The sequence below is a fragment of the Arabidopsis lyrata genome (genome assembly GCF_000004255.2).
Source record: "Arabidopsis lyrata subsp. lyrata unplaced genomic scaffold ARALYscaffold_6, whole genome shotgun sequence".
Classification (NCBI taxonomy): domain Eukaryota; kingdom Viridiplantae; phylum Streptophyta; class Magnoliopsida; order Brassicales; family Brassicaceae; genus Arabidopsis; species Arabidopsis lyrata.
The window spans coordinates 1,772,018-1,790,625 of NW_003302550.1; the positions used below are offsets into that span (position 1 = coordinate 1,772,018).

General features: G+C 33.4%; 1 protein-coding gene, 3 long non-coding RNA genes and 1 pseudogene across 6 annotated transcripts; 3 read left to right on the plus strand and 2 right to left on the minus strand.

Annotated features, from left to right (window-relative positions):
- The first annotated feature begins 2,367 nt into the window (after positions 1–2,367).
- On the plus strand, positions 2,368–5,080 carry LOC9309252. Its single transcript, XM_021020341.1, has 7 exons — positions 2,368–2,698; positions 2,949–3,364; positions 3,459–3,848; positions 3,938–4,087; positions 4,166–4,259; positions 4,391–4,530; positions 4,799–5,080. The coding sequence occupies exons 2-7, from the start codon at positions 3,038–3,040 to the stop codon at positions 4,802–4,804; spliced, it is 1,107 nt and encodes a 368-aa protein (XP_020876000.1). The 5' UTR covers positions 2,368–2,698; positions 2,949–3,037; the 3' UTR covers positions 4,805–5,080.
- A 343-nt stretch (positions 5,081–5,423) lies between these two features.
- On the minus strand, positions 5,424–7,707 carry LOC9307201. 3 transcript variants are annotated; one of them, XR_002330908.1, is made up of 5 exons: positions 7,148–7,707; positions 6,823–6,944; positions 6,528–6,608; positions 6,235–6,452; positions 5,424–6,139 (listed from the first exon to the last, which is right to left on the minus strand). It is a non-coding gene; the product is annotated as an uncharacterized LOC9307201 (long non-coding RNA). The 3 variants fall into 3 exon arrangements; XR_002330909.1 differs by having other exon boundaries at positions 5,424–6,452; positions 6,823–6,947; XR_002330907.1 differs by having other exon boundaries at positions 5,424–6,452; positions 7,148–7,703.
- Positions 7,708–8,799: 1,092 nt separating this feature from the next.
- Positions 8,800–9,354, plus strand: LOC9309253. Its single transcript, XR_002330917.1, has 2 exons — positions 8,800–8,979; positions 9,132–9,354. It is a non-coding gene; the product is annotated as an uncharacterized LOC9309253 (long non-coding RNA).
- A 20-nt stretch (positions 9,355–9,374) lies between these two features.
- On the minus strand, positions 9,375–11,753 carry LOC9307202 (annotated as a pseudogene).
- Positions 11,754–16,374: 4,621 nt separating this feature from the next.
- Positions 16,375–18,369, plus strand: LOC9309254. Its single transcript, XR_002330919.1, has 4 exons — positions 16,375–16,989; positions 17,069–17,169; positions 17,266–17,872; positions 18,168–18,369. It is a non-coding gene; the product is annotated as an uncharacterized LOC9309254 (long non-coding RNA).
- The last annotated feature ends 239 nt before the right edge of the window (positions 18,370–18,608 follow it).

An 18,608-nucleotide genomic window follows, 5' to 3' on the forward strand; every position in this document is an offset into this window, starting at 1 on the left:
CCCTTCTCTAATTGAATCCATAATTATCGCCCAAGAAAATCTCAACGATGATACCATAATTATATACTCTTCCATATTTTTCTTAACATTTGATTTTAAGAAACAAAGTTATGACTATAATTATTTTTTTAATTCGGTTTAATGTGATTTCCTAAACTAATTACCACATTAATCGGCTATATTCCTTTTAAATGGTTGCTTAGCTTTTTTTTAAGATTCTCTGCAAAACCAAATGATTTACAATCTTTTTCAAATAAATTTTGTTATATAACGATTTCCTAATCTTTCCTTAAACATATCCTAAACTTTCATTGTATATAATATCTTTGATTTTCTACTTTCTCTCCAAGATATTATCAAACTACCTTAACAATAAACCTAGATGCCTACCTACCCTATAAATACCACACTTTTACTCGATTAGAAAACTCATCAAACAAATACCTCTTCTTACCCATTCCAATCTTTATTTGTTATATGAACTTTCATTTTTCTGATTCATGAATTTAATAAACATTTGATGTCTTGCGCAGATAATCCTATACAAGATGAGCAACCCATTGATGATTGCCATTATCAAGAGCATATGCTTTTAATTTACGTCAGATTCTTTCATATGGTTAGTTTTTTTTATTCACCCTATTTTTTCTAGGTAAATCTTCATGTTTAATGATAATCTTAATATATATATATATATATATAAGATAACTACAGTTTGATAGCATTGATTTTTAAAAAACTTAAAAGAAAAAATAAAAAACGAAAATACAAACTATAACCCAAATGTTTTGAATTCCACTCATGCTTACAAATGAGATCAACAATTTCATACATCCAAATTGTAAGACACTAGATGTTAACCCGCGGTACACCGCGGATCTATATTTTTATTAGAAAAATTTATTAAATTTTGTTTTAAGATAATCTATAGATATATACTATTGTTTTGTTTAATTTAAATGTATAATACACCGTGAGACGAAATTTTATTACAAAAATTGAAATTTTATAGATAGACGTAGTATAAAAACAATAGATTCAATTGTATGATTTTGAATAAGATGCTGATTTAACCCGTCTTATACTGATTTTACCCGCGGTATACCGTATGCTAAATTTTAAATAATAAAATGAGGATTTAATATGTGTTATTGCGATGTATTAGTGATATTTTAAATTTATATTAATATCAATTATAAATAATAAGCTATGTCATATATAATTGATTGTAAATTTTATTACTATAATAATTCTTATTAAAGTATACTTATTAAACTCATAAACTCTAATTTCTATAGTATATAGTATAAATGTGGATCCAAATATTTAAAATTTATTAAAAATTAAATATTATGATTATTTAAACTTTTTTAAAAGTCTAACTTTATTAAACGTTTTAATTATTTATAATATTATAACTTTTATGAAGTTTCAAATATTATAAATATTTGAATTTTATAAGAATTTATAAGTAGTTTAAACATTATAAATATTTATAAAAGATATTAATACGAGACGGTATACTACGGGTGAAATCCTAGATATAAAAATCAAAATACAATTATGAAGTTTGGGTCGTATTAAAACTTTTATGAAGTTTCAAATATTAGAAATATTTGAACTTTATAAAAAAATTACAAAAATGATGTTTAATTTCACGGGACGGAGTTATATAGTGGGACGGATTTAGATCGATATTAATACGGGATGGCATATTACGGGTGAAATCCTAGAATTAGCGATCAAAATACAATTATACAATCTTAAACACTAAATAAAACAAATACAACTTAAATTTTGATTTTTTAGTTATAAAATATTGACATGCGGTTTACCATATTAGTAGGGGAAATTCTAAAAAAATCATTTTTTAATTTAGGGAAAATATAGACCCGCGGTGTACCGCGGGTTAATATCTAGTATAAAATATAAAATATAGACGTTTATGTAAGACGTTAAAATATGGGAATGAAATCTCCAAATACTATAAAACAATTATCACTTATATTATAGTAAAGAAAAAAAAAGCAATTCTTACCTAATATATTAAATATATACAGATGTTTATGGTAAGACCGTAAAATATGAGAATGAAATCTACAAATAGAAATGAATTATCACCTATTTTATAGTAAGAAGAAAAAAGCAATTTTCACCTTAGTATTAAATATAGAATACATACGTTTATGGTAAAATAATAAACTACGGAATGAAATCTACTAATATAAAGCAACTATCACCTATTTTATAGTAAGAAAAAAAGAAAGTAATTATTACCAAGTATTAAATATAAAATACAGATGATAAGGCCGTAAAATCAGGGAATCTCCAAATTTAACTCCTTAATCAAAGGTTTAGTTGACCGAATCATTAACTAATAAATTTGATTATTGACCGAATCATTAACTAAAAAAAAAAAAAAAAGACGTAATCAGGTAAGATTTTTGACAGGTGTGAACCATTGATTGGACATGTGTATTAGCAAAGTTGTTGGCCTATCTCACCACCTCACGCTCTATTTATATAAAAAAACCAATCCTCTATCTAATCTTCAACTTCTCCTTTTAATTCATTCATATACATAACAAATTTTAGATCTCTTCCGTTCTCTTATTTCGTTTCAAGCTCTGCCGATGGATAACCGTCGTCAATTGCCGCCGATGATGACCAGTCGTATTGAGAGGATTAGGCCTCCTTGGTAAGTAATTTATACCTTACTACTTGTTTTAGTCAAAACAAAATGAACTTATTTGTTCCTTGTAATTTTTCTAACAATTGTTCTGAACTTCGGATTCTTATTTCAAAATCATCACTCCTTTTTTTTTCTTGTTTCAAAAAAATTAAAATAAATATTGATCTATTATCCAACTTTTTTTCTTCTGATTCTGTTGTTTTAGATACAAGTCTAACCATCATTACTCTTTTCCCTATTTGTTTGTCACTTCAAGCCCAACAAAGCCCACCGAATCTCAAAATCGAAACCAACCTAAAGTGAGTTTCCAAAATCGAAACCAACCTAATTCTCAACATTTCAACAATGGCGGCGGCGAGTTCCAGGAGATTTCAATCTCTCATGCCCGAAATCGGCGAAATCGTTATGGTGAGAGTCGTTAATCAAGATGACGTTGGAGCAGATGTCCGTCTCCTTGAGTATTCCGACATTCCCGGCCGGATCCAAGAGGTCGCCGAATTCGTTCTCCATCGGGAAGAGCCCGCTGTCGTCATAGCAGTATCTCCTTTAGTGGTACTAAGCAGAGATGTTGGTTTTGATGACAGATTCCTTTGCTCACAAAGGTATCTTGAAGGAAGTTTCGTTATCTGGGTACTCAGATCTGTTGCTATAGATCTAGGAAGGGATTTGCTGGTAAGAGACGGATTCTCAACAAAAAATCTCTGTTTTTCTTAAGAAGATTGATGATGTTGTTCTTATGTTCATTTTTCGTCCGTTAATTTTGTAGAGTATTCAGGTTGAGACGCAGTGGCCTTCTTACGAGCTCTTGACACATAGAAGAGTTTTAAAAAAGCTTCCGGTTGGAGTATCGCCACAAGTGCGAGAGAGTCTGATTCAAAATCTGTCTAAAATCAGACTTGACACGTGTAGAATCAACGATCCCACTCTTTTAACGCCATGCCCTGCTAACCAGACACGTGAGGATTGTTGGGCACATGCTCTTACAAGTCAATTGGAAGCTAACCTAAAGAGGAGTGGAAAGATGCCGAGAGATGATTATCTTAAGGCAGAGGATCTCTTCCTTAAAACACCTTCAAAGGATGAGGGTGTCATTGAATCTATAACAGATGCGAGCCATGCTCTTACGGTTGTTGGGATCGAGTCTAAAAAAGGAGTGGTAATTGTTTCCTTCTCTTTGTTGTTGTTAGTGAAAATTGTTTATTTCTCTTTTTGTTTTTGGTTTGTGAATAAACTTGTGATTTGCAGGTTTATAAAGCTATTTCAATATCAGTTGAGAATGAAGTTGACCTTCAGCCTGAAAGATGGGACACTTTACTTGAAGATTTGGCAAAAGATGAGGTTCCAGTCACCGTCACTGTATTGTGGTTTCCAAGTTACGAGCATCGTAACGGAGATGTAAGTAATTTTCGTTGATTAATTTTCGTAGATTAATTTTCGTTTGTGACTTTAATTTTTCTTTTTTTTTCCTGGTAGGGAATATACAAACCAACTGATGATGAATGGGATACTTTTAAAAATAATCCCGACTTTTATAAAAAGACTCTTACTCACAGCATGCTATTGACAGGTATGTTCAACAGCTAACTTGTTACGGGATTAAATTTTGCATTTTTTTAATGATGATGATTAGTAATTAACATAAACAAAAGGAAATTTATCTCTGTATAATGTTAATTTGAATTTTTTTTTGTTTTATAGGGGCTGGTACAGATGAAATTGATGGGACTCCGTACTTCGAGATGCAGGATAGTAACGGAGATGTTGACCATGGAGACCGTGGTTATCTCCGCTTCGCCCGCCTTCCATACTCTCTGGTGCTCGAGTATGTTGAGATGGTGGTATGTCTTTTACTTTATCATAAAATGTATTAATATTCTTACGGAAATTAGGTGGCTGAGGTTTCGTTTGCAACAATGTTCTTATTGATCTTCATGACCACTTTGGTTGTATAGAAATTAGAAAATTAACCTTTAGTTTGTTGTCGTAAATTTGTCACACTTCTGTGATGATTATTTGTACTGATACTCCATAGTTACGTTCATTTTTATATTACTATTTTCCTGTGAAATAAATACTGATATACTACTTTCCTTTTTCTTTTGACAGGTATGATCTCTCAACAGAAGTTTGTCGTCCATCCGCCATTTCACATGTTTCTCACCCCTCCTCCTCCTACTTTGATCTTTTATCTATGTTTGTTAAACCATGTCTAATAACTTTATTGCCTATTGAGTGTCAGATGTTAGAGTCATTGTTTGTGTTGTTGTTGTACTCTGTTTTAGCATCTATTTTGTGAAGGATCTAATATCTTTATAAGAGTGAATTTCAAAAACTAGAACGCAAAAGACAAAAAGCTATGCTCACTAAATTGACCTTTTCTTTTTTTAACTAACAGACATGAGAGTAGTAGAAACACACACAGCTTTTAGTCCATTCTGCTACAACAAATTCAAGCATTGCAGGGTCGGTGTTTCTTCTCATCAGAATCATCTCAGTCTCGCTAATTCATCTTCTTTAGTCTTATCTTCTTCAGCAGAAACATCTACTAAAATGCCTACTCGTTGAGTTAGAAAGTATATGATTCCTGAGAACACGGATATGGACAAAGACTTCAGAGTACTACAAAAGCTTGTTTCCTCTAATTCTAAAACTTGTCATTGACTCATTGTAAGTGTAGAGATATATGTAAACTCACTTTACCAAATGTATCAAGCGAATGGGAGAAAGCGGATATAGAATAATATCATCATTAGTGTTTAGGGGTTTTGTAAAAAGAAAAACTACTTGAATTCTATGTCTTCAAACTTGACACCTTCAACGGGTGTGTAACACTCGCTCGAAAGATACAAGGAGGCCATATTCCAAGGCTAGCTTTCCGATTACAAGTTCATTCCACCACAAAACTGATAAGAGGGATACAGAATTTGTAGAAACAGAAAAAAAAATGACTGAGCCTCATGAATGAACCTGAAAATGAAAGAGCAGTGTTGCTCTTTATAAGCACGGACAAAGGAAACAAATTCCTTTAATCCCGCCAACACTGGCTCGGTCCTTCAAGGCAGCTGAACGTATCTGAACACATTGTTGTAGTCTTGTAGATATTAGTAAGCGTTGTGACCAACAGAGAGAGACAGACAGATGGAGGTTTTATTACAATCGGGATGACATCGGATGCGTCCTCAGATCATTTTGTCTCTCTTCCAGAGGGACTCTTCTTATGCGGATAAACTCTACATAGGCTTCCTCCTACGCACATATGCAAGTGAACTTTTAAGCTTTTCATGCTCTGTGATGTAACTATGGAGAACGTGGGGGCACAAGAGAACATGAAGTGCTCAAGGCTAAACATGGGACAGTAAAAACACAATGGCCCTCCTTTGTCTTCCCAGCCTTGCAGTTCTGCCGGCCCTGTGGTTGAACATATTTTGGTCTTGTGGTGGGATCATACTGCATGAACATGATCGAACCTCTGAATCATAAACATAGCAACAAAGATGGCAAAACAATATGGAAACAAACATTACTGAATCTAGATGAACTACATAATCAATGCCTGGAATATCAAGTCTGTGCACAGAAGCTAATGAATGCCTTGCCTCTTGCATTCTGATGTGTAAAGTATATTTCATCAAAACCTCTAGTAACAATATGGACTTGAGAGTAGGAATTTTTGAAAGTAGGAGCAGATACGTCTTAGATAACATGGGAATAGCATCAAAGTCAGCCAGTAATCAACAGAAGCACAGGACATGAAGAGAATCTGCAGAGTTACATTAGACTACATATGAAGGATGCTTCATTTTAAAAGTCGGTGTGGAATGTTTTTAAAACTTACACTATAAGCTTTTTTATTACTGTTCTTGATGAGGAGATCCACTAGTTGTGATGATATCTTATCTGCTTCGCACTCCATATACTGTAGTAGAGACAAGGAGAAGAAAAACGCATAAGTGAGGAAATATAAGATATGATAAATATCAGGAAACTTGCTTGCTACCAAGAGAAGGACATACAATAGAAGAGAAATCTTCATAAATCAGGTCACGGTCGCTAAATGATAATGCAGGATACAAAAGAAAAACTTGCTACCCCGAAACATACTATGTATATATTGAACTTATAATATGTACCTCAAGATGAAGACCAGAAAGGGGTTTTCGAGTTTGTCAATTGCTGGGATGATTCGGACTTGGACTCAGCTCGAACTTTAACTCGCACAGGGTTCCTAAGCCCCAGCTCTGTTTGTGCTCCTCTGCTTTGGCAAGCGTGAGATATAATGTAATTCACCAAATTGAATTTAGAATAAGAATCTTGATATGCAAAACGAGTCAGTTTAAGTAAGAAACCAAACTTGCAAGTTGTTCAGACAACATAACAATATCCAGCTATATAGATAATAGATTCAACAAGATCCATCTTAAAATATATAAATCCCCGATTAAAGAAGAAAACTACCTCGTTGATTTCGAAAATCTATTCGTTCCATTATATCTGAAAGCCTTCCAGGTGTACCGATCTGCTTTCACCTCTCCGCTTCCAACAAGTAACAGAGAGTTTCACATTTGCCAAAGTGCAGAGTAAAGGAATCGTCGCGGCCTGAACTGGAGTGCAAAAATCGATATTGGATTGATCAAGCGCCTCAATAATAATAATATATCTCCGGAGAGTGGAGGTTCGAGGTCGGTGAAACACGTCGCCGTTGAAGCTTTGTTTGTGTTCGCCGACGAATCCAAAACGCGGCGTATCGATCGATTCGGTTCGGTTTATGTTTGAATTTTACGACCCGTACTTAGATGCTGAACCGGTGACCAATTGGTTCCCGGTTTTTCTCAAAAAAAAGCATTTACTGTATATGGAAAATAAATGTTTCTTTCGGCCCATTTGTTTTTAGCTATCAAATCTCTTGGTCCTCGCCACTTGCATTATTTTAGAAAAATCACCAATTGGGGACAAAGGATATATGGTCACCAATAATTTTGTAAGTTGTGTGGTACGAATAAACTACATGTAGCATCATTATCAAAAAAAAAAAACTTAAGTACTTATGATTTAATTGTGTTTATAAGTCATTTTTCAACAACATTGTAATTGAATCTCAGTGGTAGTACAAATATGTAATGTTTTACCAAAAAAAAAAAAAAAAAAAATTAAAGTAATACAAAACATATTTAAAACCGTTATGATTTTGTATGATTTTTGAAAACATATGATTTTGTATTACTAAAAACCGTTATATTGTATATATACTTGTTTGGTTTTTCTCCACTTCTTCATCTGAAGGATATCTAAGTAAACTCCGATCGCCGTGAACTTCACTTGAAGAAAGTGGATCTCAATGTCAGTGATCCCTTTAACAAGAATATAAATAATCCACAGGACAATTATTACCTGGAATATTATTGCATTATTTAAGGTATCTAACATTATGAAATTGCAAAACAGAAAATCTGTTTTTGTCTTAGAAAAGGAACCTTGGCCCAGAAGAGAAAGTGACTTGGAAGTGATCATTATCTGTGGTCTGTGGAGGTTAAGGAACCTCGTGAACCATTACCATCTCTGTTCCCACTGTTTGATAAACAACAAACACAAAAGAAAATTAAGAAACGGTTGGAAACAACATTCAATTGAAAAAAATATATGAGAAACTCGTTACAACTTACTTTAGTGGTGAAAATTTGTGATTAAAAACAACGCAAAGAGTGTATTAAAAAAATACGCCCCAATCTTATGTGGTTGCATACTAATAATCCTTATCTTCGGGTCCATTGGGTTATGTTACAAATTGATTTGCTAACTAATCTTCCTTCAATCAATGTGTTTTGGACAGAGAATTTCAAATCTAGGTTTTCACTACAAAAGCCTCCAAAGAGACTTAATGATGTTCACGTAAGAAGACATGCATTAAATTAAAATTGAGAGAAAGAGAGAGAGAGAGAGAGCAAAGACTGCATGCAGAAGGGATTGGTTTGCATTGGATTATTAAGGAAACAAAAATTAAATACAGAAATCCCCAAAACCCATCTTTAATTTGGCTGATACCAAATAAAAAAAAAACTTGGGAATTTCTCACATTCAGTTAAGAATTTATAGAATCTTTGAAGAATTTTTTTTGTAAAGAAAGGCTTTATGTATGGGTTTTTGAGGCAAGGAGAAAACAGAAAATGCAGAGGGAGAGAATGATTAGTCAGGTTCATTGCATTCCCTCTGGTGATCATATTCTCATGACGGCTTCTTCTTCTAAACACATTTCTCATATCAGATTCTACAAAGCCTGGAAGGGTAACAGTGTAATATTATTTTCTTTCGTCTCTCAAACCAATTCAATGTTCTTTATTACAACTATTCATGAAATTGTCTCTTAATGACAATATTAGATGTTTTCTTTCTTGTTCCACAAGAATGTGAAGATTATGTTTGGTTTTTCTCTTTATTTCATCAGAGATTTTGCTGTGGTGGTAGAGCTTCTTTCAACTATACATACAAGTCATTGCGTATTGTGGTCTTCCCCCTTAACCACTCGGACAAACCTGCTTGTCGTTAATAAACTCTTCATATTGTATTTTATATACGCCGCAATCTTATGTGGTTGCATACTAATAATCCTTCCTTATCTTCGGGTCCATTGGGTTATTGTACAAATTGATTTGCTAACTAATCTTCAATCAATGTGTTTTGGACAGAATTTCAAATCTAGATTTTCACTACAAAAGCCTCCAAAGAGACTTAATATCCATATTATCACTAAACACAAACAAAGGTTTAGCAAAGTTTCAGCTACCAACGATCAAGAAAAACAGGATGAAACGCCTGAGAAAAAAAACAGACCAACTAAAACTGGCTCACTCGCTAGTTCTAGATTTTAAGTACCAAAAGACATCAAAGTTCTAGAGTAGATATTATAGAGAGTAGTCATCAAGCTGCTTCTTCTTCTTTTTAAGCAGCTGCACTGTGTTTGGCCTTTTGTGTGAGACTGCAATCCCATTTCCGAAGTGAAGGTTCTGGTGCACGACTTGCACCCAAATGCTCCTGCAGACTTCGGTGTCTGCTGCTGCTTCGAAGTCTCTCCAATGCTGCTTCCACCAGAATTCTTACCCGCCTGTTTTGATGGATGAGGAGTTGCAACATGGACATGCGGTTTCTTCGAATCTGTTTTTGTCAGTGTTTTAAATTTAACAAATCCATCTTCCTTTCTTTTGTAAAAATAAGTATTCAATAGGGAGATTGATAAAAGGATTAATCACCTGTTTTCTGAGGAGTTTCAAACTTAGCCTTCTTGTTGGGAGCAGGGTTCTTGGAGGAGTTAGCTTCTGCAGATCTCTTCTTGGATGCTTCAGGCTTTTATAAACCAAGAAAAATTATAATCAGATCCGAGTTTGACCACAGAAGCAGCGAAATTGATCCCAAAAGAAGGGTAATAAGACAGAACAAACATAGGCTTCCCATCAAGAAGCACATATAAAGAGACTATCATGTTACCTTCTTTGGGGTCTCCTCCTCTGATGAGTCATCTACTTCGTCGTCTGATGAGTCATCTTCATCATCTTCCTCACTGTCAGGTTCAGCAGTAAGCTTCTCTTCCTGAAACAAAGCAGCAATGATAAGGATTAAAGAATTGTGAGAATGGGCTAAAACACTGTTTATAGGTTTAATTAACATGTCACTGAGCCTAAAGAAAATTGAAAATTGAGCTAATAGTATATATACAAAAGTACCTCTTCCTCTCCAGAGTCTTCAAAATCACAATCATCATAATCATCATGACCATCAACATCAATAACATCATCTGAAGGACACATCAATTTATGAGAGAATGATATACTTAAATAAACCAAAATCAGTTAACTGGGGACAAAACATAGCAGGAGTGGATATAAAGCTGCATTTACGTTGGTCAGGCGTAGAGAGACAGAAAAGAGAGTCAAGGAACTCAAAAAAAAACAGAGCAAAACAACAATTCCCCCAAATCATATTCATCAACAAAGCTTGTAGAGTGTTTAAGCAATAACAACAAATGTTCGACTAGTAGTAAAGGATATGGATCATATTTGTAACCAGAGAAGAAAACGCTCCCATTCTTCCAAGTATGAGACAGCGAAAAGTGCCTTTCCAACACAATCGCCGTAGCCAGCTGAGGAAACCTCTCATGAGATAGCGTTCCAATGAGACGCTTAGCCGATCCAACTATCAGGTAAAGCTGGATTGGTTCGGTTCCATTGTTCTGATTCTCTCCTAAAGCAACCTTCAATAAACAAAACGTCACTGTAAAATATAATACCTTGTTATAAATCAAATCAAACCAAATCAAGCTTGCAATTCAAAAGTACCTGAGAGATGAAATGTACGTAGGGCTGGTCGTCCCTAGTTATAAGAGGCCTGCCTTCACCAGGATAGATATGATGCGCTGGGCCATTCCTAACTTCAACACCTGCAAACGAAAAAATCAGTAAGTCAGCCACAAATCCTAGAAACTGAATTTTGTTTTCGATTTCAGTAACGAAAACCTAGCGAGAGTGAAAAAGTCTCCAGTTTTCCCCAATTTTCTACGGAGTCTATTCACTAAATATGTCAATGTCATACAAACTCACTAATCTCGTCTCTCGTTTAGCTATCAGACGATTCCATAGAAGAAACAGTAGAAAAACATGGAAAAATGATGAAACCAGAAGATTTAGAAAAAAAACCCTAAATGCAGGAAGCGAAGCGCAGAGAACGAAGAAGAAGAAAGAAGTAGAAGAAGGAGAAGAAGGAAGATAGGAGATGTTTACCCCAGAACTTCATTCTCTTAGCAGGCATTGTCTTGACAGGTAGTGTGACCTGAAGGCTTCGATGCATCGAAGAAGAAGGCTCTCGAGCGCAGTTTCTACTTTTAGGGCGGGGAGTGAAGTGAAGGATAAAATGTCTGATGGTATTTATTAATCGGGCCAAGGGATTTTAGTGATCCTCTGTTATGCGGATCATCGAAGATCTCCTTCGTCTGGGCCATTCTATTAAAACTAGCCCAACAAAAAATTGTTTTAAGCCCATACAATATTTTGACGGATTTTTTATTTAACGGTGTCAGTGGGCTTTTAATTAAACCGAACCGAATGTACCGAACCGAAACCGAAGCAAAAAAAACCGAACCGAACCGTAAATTTGAAAATAACCGAATGGATACTAAATTTGATAACCGAAATAACCGTAACCGAATCGGTACCGAACCGAAATATTTCGGGTAACCGAAATACCCGAAATACAATTATATTTTCGAAATAATTAGTTATTTATAGACCAAATAATCAAAAATACTTGAAACATCTATAAAAATAGTAAAAATACTCAAAAATAACCAAAAAATATCCAAAAATATTCGAAAATACTCAAAAATAACCGAAATATCCGAAAATATTCTAAGCAAAATAACCAAATGGATACTAAATTTTAAAACCGAAAGAACCGGAACCAAACCGAAACCGAACCGAAATTTCAAAATATCCGAATGGATACTAAATTTTAGAACCGAAAGAACCGAAAACCGAATGGACCCAACCGAACGGATAACCGAAAGCCCAGGCCTAGGTGTCAGGACGGATCGTAATAGCATGTGGGGTCTACAAATTCAGCCCCACGGGCAAATGGAGCATCATTTACCTTATTGCCCTCGATTAAAAGCGTTTATACAAAAAAAAAAAAAAAACCAGTTAACAAAAATCTATGAAGAGTATACTCCCTCTGTTCTTAAAAAATTGATGTTATAGCTTTGGTTGTTTGTTCCACAAAGATTGATTTTCTAGTATTTTATTTTATTTTTATTGATTTATAATAGTAAATTGTAAACTTCAAGATACAATGATTATAAATCATTAACTTTCTTAGGCTACTATTGGTTGATAAATATTTAAAATATTTAAAATTAGAAATAATGTTGAAATGATTAAACAATGATTGAATTCTTAATATGTGTGAAAACTCCAAAACATCAAACAATTAGGAACAGAGGGAGTATATGATAACACTAAGTACGGTCCCTACTACGAGTAATTATTAAATGGATAGTTGCGCGAGTGGGAATTAAGCAACAGTAGACTGCCAAATCATAAATTATTCCCAAATCCCAACTAACTAATCTTTGTATTACATTTTGTTAAACACAATACATTTAGATTAGTTAGACTTAGAACTATTCGAGGCCTCTTATGCCTAGATTTAGAAGAGTTCTTGGCATGAATCATGAACATTTTTCATTGCTCTTAAATTTACATGACACCAATTTTCAAGCTCCGGTTTTACATATTACACAAAATTCCGAGTTTTAGCAACATATGTGATTAGAATACGTAAAAGATATACTCAATTGATAATTTTTAACTTATGCGTATTAAATTATATGTTTGTGATTGAATCTTAATTAATAGTCAAGGAGAAAAATGAAATTTGCTACGTTTTAGCACTTTCCGGAAAATACTAGCTTTAAAAGTACGAACAACCTCAAAAAAAAAAAAAAAAAAAAAAAAAGAGTTGAGTGCATGAACATGACAGTATTCGATGAACCTTAGCGGATCAAATGATATAAACATGCAGTATATATTTATTGTCCAAGCTGCGTTAATTATAACTTGATAAATAAATTAATGACAACTCATTGACTATCCGGAAGAATCTGAAAATCTTTAGGGATAGAAGAATTTGATCTTGACTGCTGACCTTTCTTTCATCTTTTCTAACTGGAAAAGCATAAAAGAAAAAGAAACATCTTGTTCATATGAAATCATCTAACGATACCATATTTGAAAAAGACAAAAAAAGAAAGATATTTCTTTGTTTGTCAACATAAAGAAACCAAAGAAGAAAAAAAAAGAGAGATAAGATGCAAGCATGTTGCATGGCATTGGTATAGAAATCACATGCAGAAATACGAATGTTTGAATAGACAAATTTTCCCTATCAAATTCAAGTGATTTTCTTACAAGTGATTCAAATTCAAATTTTTATTTATATATACAAGTGATTTTCTTACTCCACCTAGTCGTCGTCTTTGCTGCCTTGATCAATAGACAAATGTTTAGATAATTACTATATATCTAAAGGTGAATGAAAGTCGGAACCATGTAACGGATTCAGATTGGTGCAGATCAAATTCCATAGGTAGAAGAAATATTTGGATTTATGGGCAGCATGGTTTAGTCTTTTACACGTGGACATGTCCTTCTTTTAGCTTTGTTTCCTCTTTGAATTCGATTACTATCTATTTGGTTTGCTTTATTCTTTATCCTCCACCACCAAAACATTTATACTATGTTCGATTAATTGTTTAATCTTAGTCATTATTGTTTCCTCTTTGAATTCGATTATTGTTTTAACCGAAGATTTTGTCTACGTAACTTTTTAATACTGAACGAGAATAATTAGTAATTAGTAATTACTTCTCTTTTTTTTTTTTGCAGCAAAGACGACTAGAGTTAAGAGGAGGTGTCCAAACGTAAGGTGATATGTAACGGAAAAACATTCATTATGTGTCCTAAGTCCTAACTATCAATTGATAATTACAAGTTTTCTGACACATACGTTAGTCATTCATTTATTCCCATCTAATATTAGTTAGGCCCAAATTCAAAAATTAAACCCGACCCATTAACATTTTTGCATCAAAATTTATGTGACACTAATTAAGAATCTAGGAGACTATGAACCTATGGTGAGGGAGACGCTTCTGATTTTTTATTCAGTTTTAAACCTCACACGCCCGCTCACAGCCTCACCACGCCATAACGTCGAGAACGAAATCATTTTTGGTTTACAGACCACTTAAACAATTCTGATTAGCATTTAATACTCTTCTTAGATTTAATATATATTTTATTTTTTTCCCCAGTAACATGTAGAATTGTATTCAAACTCAAATGGCATTACACGAAAAAAATGGCACAACTATCAAAATATATGTTGGTTGCATCGATATTGTGCAAAATTTTATAAATAAAATGATAGTGTATATGTATGATTCCAGTAAATGAACACCACTACACCAGTATTAATGTACTTCCAACTGCTATAGTGCCAAAAATCTCGATTTCTTTCTTTCACCAATATCATCTCTCGGAAAACAAAATCCTTGTTAAAATAGGATACGTAAAATATTCTACCCAGTTGTTGTTGTTGTTGTAAAGCATGATTTTAGTGTTTAAATCGATTATTAAACGGTAGATTAAAGTTGAAAACCCTCAACTATTTCGTGGCATTCATACTCATGAATTGGCGCTCTACACGATATGAAATTTTTGACTCATATGTTGTCAGTAACTGCAGCTTTTAGGGAAGTTTCGTATTGTTATATTAATCCACCCACCCCACCAAAATCCAAAAGTGTTTATCTTCGTCACACCGAAGTGTTACGTTGATATAGTATAATTATACGTGTGTGTATCAAAGAATCTGCAGCATCTTTGGTTATACACAGTTAAACATTCATATCCAATTCTATAATATAGAAACATATTAGACATGCATTGAGTCAAATAATCTCAATGATATCACCTAGTTTAGTTTCTTAATTTCCTTTTTATTTTTGTAATCTTTTGACTAAAATAATGGAAGACGACAAATATGGTTGACCTTGTCCGGGTTGGAAAATGTTACATAATTAGAAAGCTTAGGAATCTTATGACTTGAGATACCTTTACACGTAGAAGCTACAATATTGGAGCCAAACCACTATCAGAATTATCGTATTATTATTATCGTGATTATTATTCTAATCTATATATGTTAATATACATGCTAATGTTATTATGATTGTAATTTGTAAATATATACATGAATATTAATATTCTACATGTAAGTGCAAAACTAGGATGCAAATAAACGATGCAGTGACAACAACCAACATCTTAATCATTTTTGTATATTTCATTCACTACCACAAAAAGCATTTTTCAAACATAACATTATATTCAAACGTCAGGCGGTTTACCTAAACTGCTATGTAAACACTTCATTTCGGTCTCTCCTCAATCAGACTCAAAACTAAAACTTTGAAGAGGCGACTATCATTGTTAAATCAAATTGTATTTCATTGATTCATTCGCCATTGAATGACTAAGATACGTCACACGTGGATTACTTACGGTTACGATTAATTTTCTTATTTTTTTCTTGGTAATATTCTATGTTTAAATTTGTCCCATCATTTCATGGGAGTGACTAATCTTCTTTGGCATTTTCTACGTAATCAACGATTCGAATAATAATCTTCAATATATGCTGCAAAGAGTGTTTCAAAATTCTTACTAGCAATTTACTCACACTAACAACTTTTTCCAATTCTTGACTCCGGCAAGGAGGAGGTTCATATCTTTTCTTAACTTCGAAGCTGTTTACCAATTCAAGTGACCCTAAATTCATAAATATAAAGAAAAATGGTTCAAATCATTAATTATCTTGTTCCTTGTACATAAAGTAAATTCACATATATAGTGGCATTGGCAATAAGGATTACCAAATGTATATAATTTAATGTGATAAGCAAAGTTTAACTTAAACAAAAAAAATTCAGAAATAAAATGTTCTTGAGATTACTATTATAATCTTGTGATTAACAAAAAATGTTAACAAACGTGATTATAATCTTGTGATTTTCCGATCCTACCAAAAAAAAAAATCTTGTGATTTTCCGAAGAGCATAAGTTTTGTTCAAATGGCCCAATAACAATTTAAAAATATGTTAAGTAGTCAGTAAAGAAATGTGTAATATGTTAAGTAGTCAGTAAAAATATTGGAGCAGGTAATAATTTTACGGAAAAATTAATGATTTGGTCTATAAACGCAAAGAAATGTGTAATTCTTGAGTAAGTGCTTTTCCTTCGTACTCTGTTCTTGAACTTAATAAGGAAAAAAAGTGCTACCCATTTTGAGATTACATTCTTCTATGTTGCCTTAATCCTTCCACTCTAATTTGAGCTACTGCTCTTTCAGGTTCCTTTGGCATGGTAAGAACTTTTTTTGTCAGAATCTTACACAGCTGACTTTTTTACGCTCTAAAAATTTGGTTGTTACTTTTGATCTCTTTGGTGTTAAAAAAGACAAAATCATTATATCCGTGACTGTCATAAATTAAACTTCGACAAAAAAGTGTCCCAAAGTTAGATACTTGTCTTCATATCATAAATTTGTCTTCCTGTTCGAATTTTCCAATTTATCACTAGAAGAATTCCGTTTTTGATTATTGCAGTAATATTCTCTATCAATTTCAGTATGTTGCTGTGAAAATTCTCATGGAGCAAGACTTCCATGCTGAGCGCGTCAATGAGTTCTTGAGAGAGGTGCAAAACTAAAATTTGATCTTGTTTTTAGTAATAGACTTGGTGTACAAATCCTTCCATGATCTTGATTCGCTGTCAGGTTGCGATAATGAAGCGCCTTCGCCACCCTAACATTGTTCTCTTCATGGGTGCGGTCACTCAACCTCCAAATTTGTCAATAGTGACAGAATATTTGTCAAGGTATATAGCTGCCTAGATTTTGAAGGTTGTATTTGTATATGTTGAGTGTAGAACTTTAGTCTTAATGACGCTAATACCATGCTTTCTTTCAAACAGAGCTAATTAGAAAGAAATTAGATGAGAGACGTCGCCTGAGTATGGCTCATGATGTGGTATGTCTGATTTTCTTTAGTCACATGTATCATGTATGGGTGCGTATTAAGTTGATTGCTTTCTGATCTTGGTGTTTCTTCACATAGAATTTATTTTCCAGTTATCTGATGCAGGCTAAGGGAATGAATTATCTTCACAACTGCAATCCTCCAATTGTGCATAGAGATCTAAAATCTCCAAACTTGTTGGTTGACAAAAAAATATACAGTCAAGGTTTGAATCGAAATTAGAAACTGTTGTGTCCAATGTCTTGAGTTTGATATTTTAGTAACATCATTCCTCTTCTAGTCTCGTGAGAGCAGCTTAGATATTCTATTTTAAACATATTAAATCATCTTGGGGACATTGCAAAAAGGCTTTAACCTGCTGAACTTAAAAAAAACGGCAGTCTCAAACTATCTCTGGTTTAAGAATTGTCCTTGAATAGACTTCATGATGCATATGTTTCATTACCAGTGAGCCATGGAAGCGTCCATAATTTTGCAACTATAATGGACTTGCTAAGACCATTGATAAAATCAGCGGTTCCTCCGCCCAACCGCTCGGATTTGTAAGATCCCCGTCCATTTGAAAGTTGTTATAATCATGATATGCACATATACCCTCAGCATTCGTTTGCTGCCCAGGAGGGCGACACTAGTTTTTTTTTTTTTTTTTTTTGGTAAAAGGGCGACACTAGTTACTTTTGCTTTAAAGGTAACATTCCACATGAGCTATCAATCATATCCTAAACAATTGCTTGGGTCTTCTAATACATGTATTTTTTTTTTTTGGGATCTTTGTCTGCTGTTTGTTCCTTTTTTAAAGTTGCAGATTGTTAAACATATACATGACTATTGTCACAGGGAGGAAATTAAATGAAGTAATGGAAACAGTGTGGGGGATAATCTTAATCTATCTAGTCCCAAAGGGTAAGCAATATTTTGTTGTTATTATTTCTAATTACATTGTTGTACATTAATACAGCTAAATTAGTTGCCGAACGAAGCTAAAAAAAGCAGCTGCAAAATCCTGTTGCAAACTTAATATGATTTACATACACTGTGCCATCATCATAAGTAACACTCGTAAGAGAGAAAAAAATATATCCCAGATCGGTAAAACGCATGGGGACTGAAAATATCTGGATAGTCAACGATTTTTTGCCTTTCGCCTCTAAGTAAACTTCCCACTCCTGAAAACCGAGTTTACTTGTTTTTTTAATTAATTAAGAAAAATACTAAGAAAAAATACCAATAAAGTTGCGTAAATTAAAATTATAGGAGAAAACACAATATTATATTGCT

Excerpts from the sequence above, each read along its gene's own strand:
- LOC9309252 (XM_021020341.1), top strand. The coding sequence starts at position 3,038 with ATGGCGGCGGCGAGTTCCAGGAGATTTCAATCTCTCATGCCCGAAATC. Across the intron at positions 3,849-3,937 it reads TCGAGTCTAAAAAAGGAGTG|GTTTATAAAGCTATTTCAAT; the intron begins GTAATTGTTTCC and ends TGTGATTTGCAG. Across the intron at positions 4,260-4,390 it reads TCACAGCATGCTATTGACAG|GGGCTGGTACAGATGAAATT; the intron begins GTATGTTCAACA and ends TTTGTTTTATAG.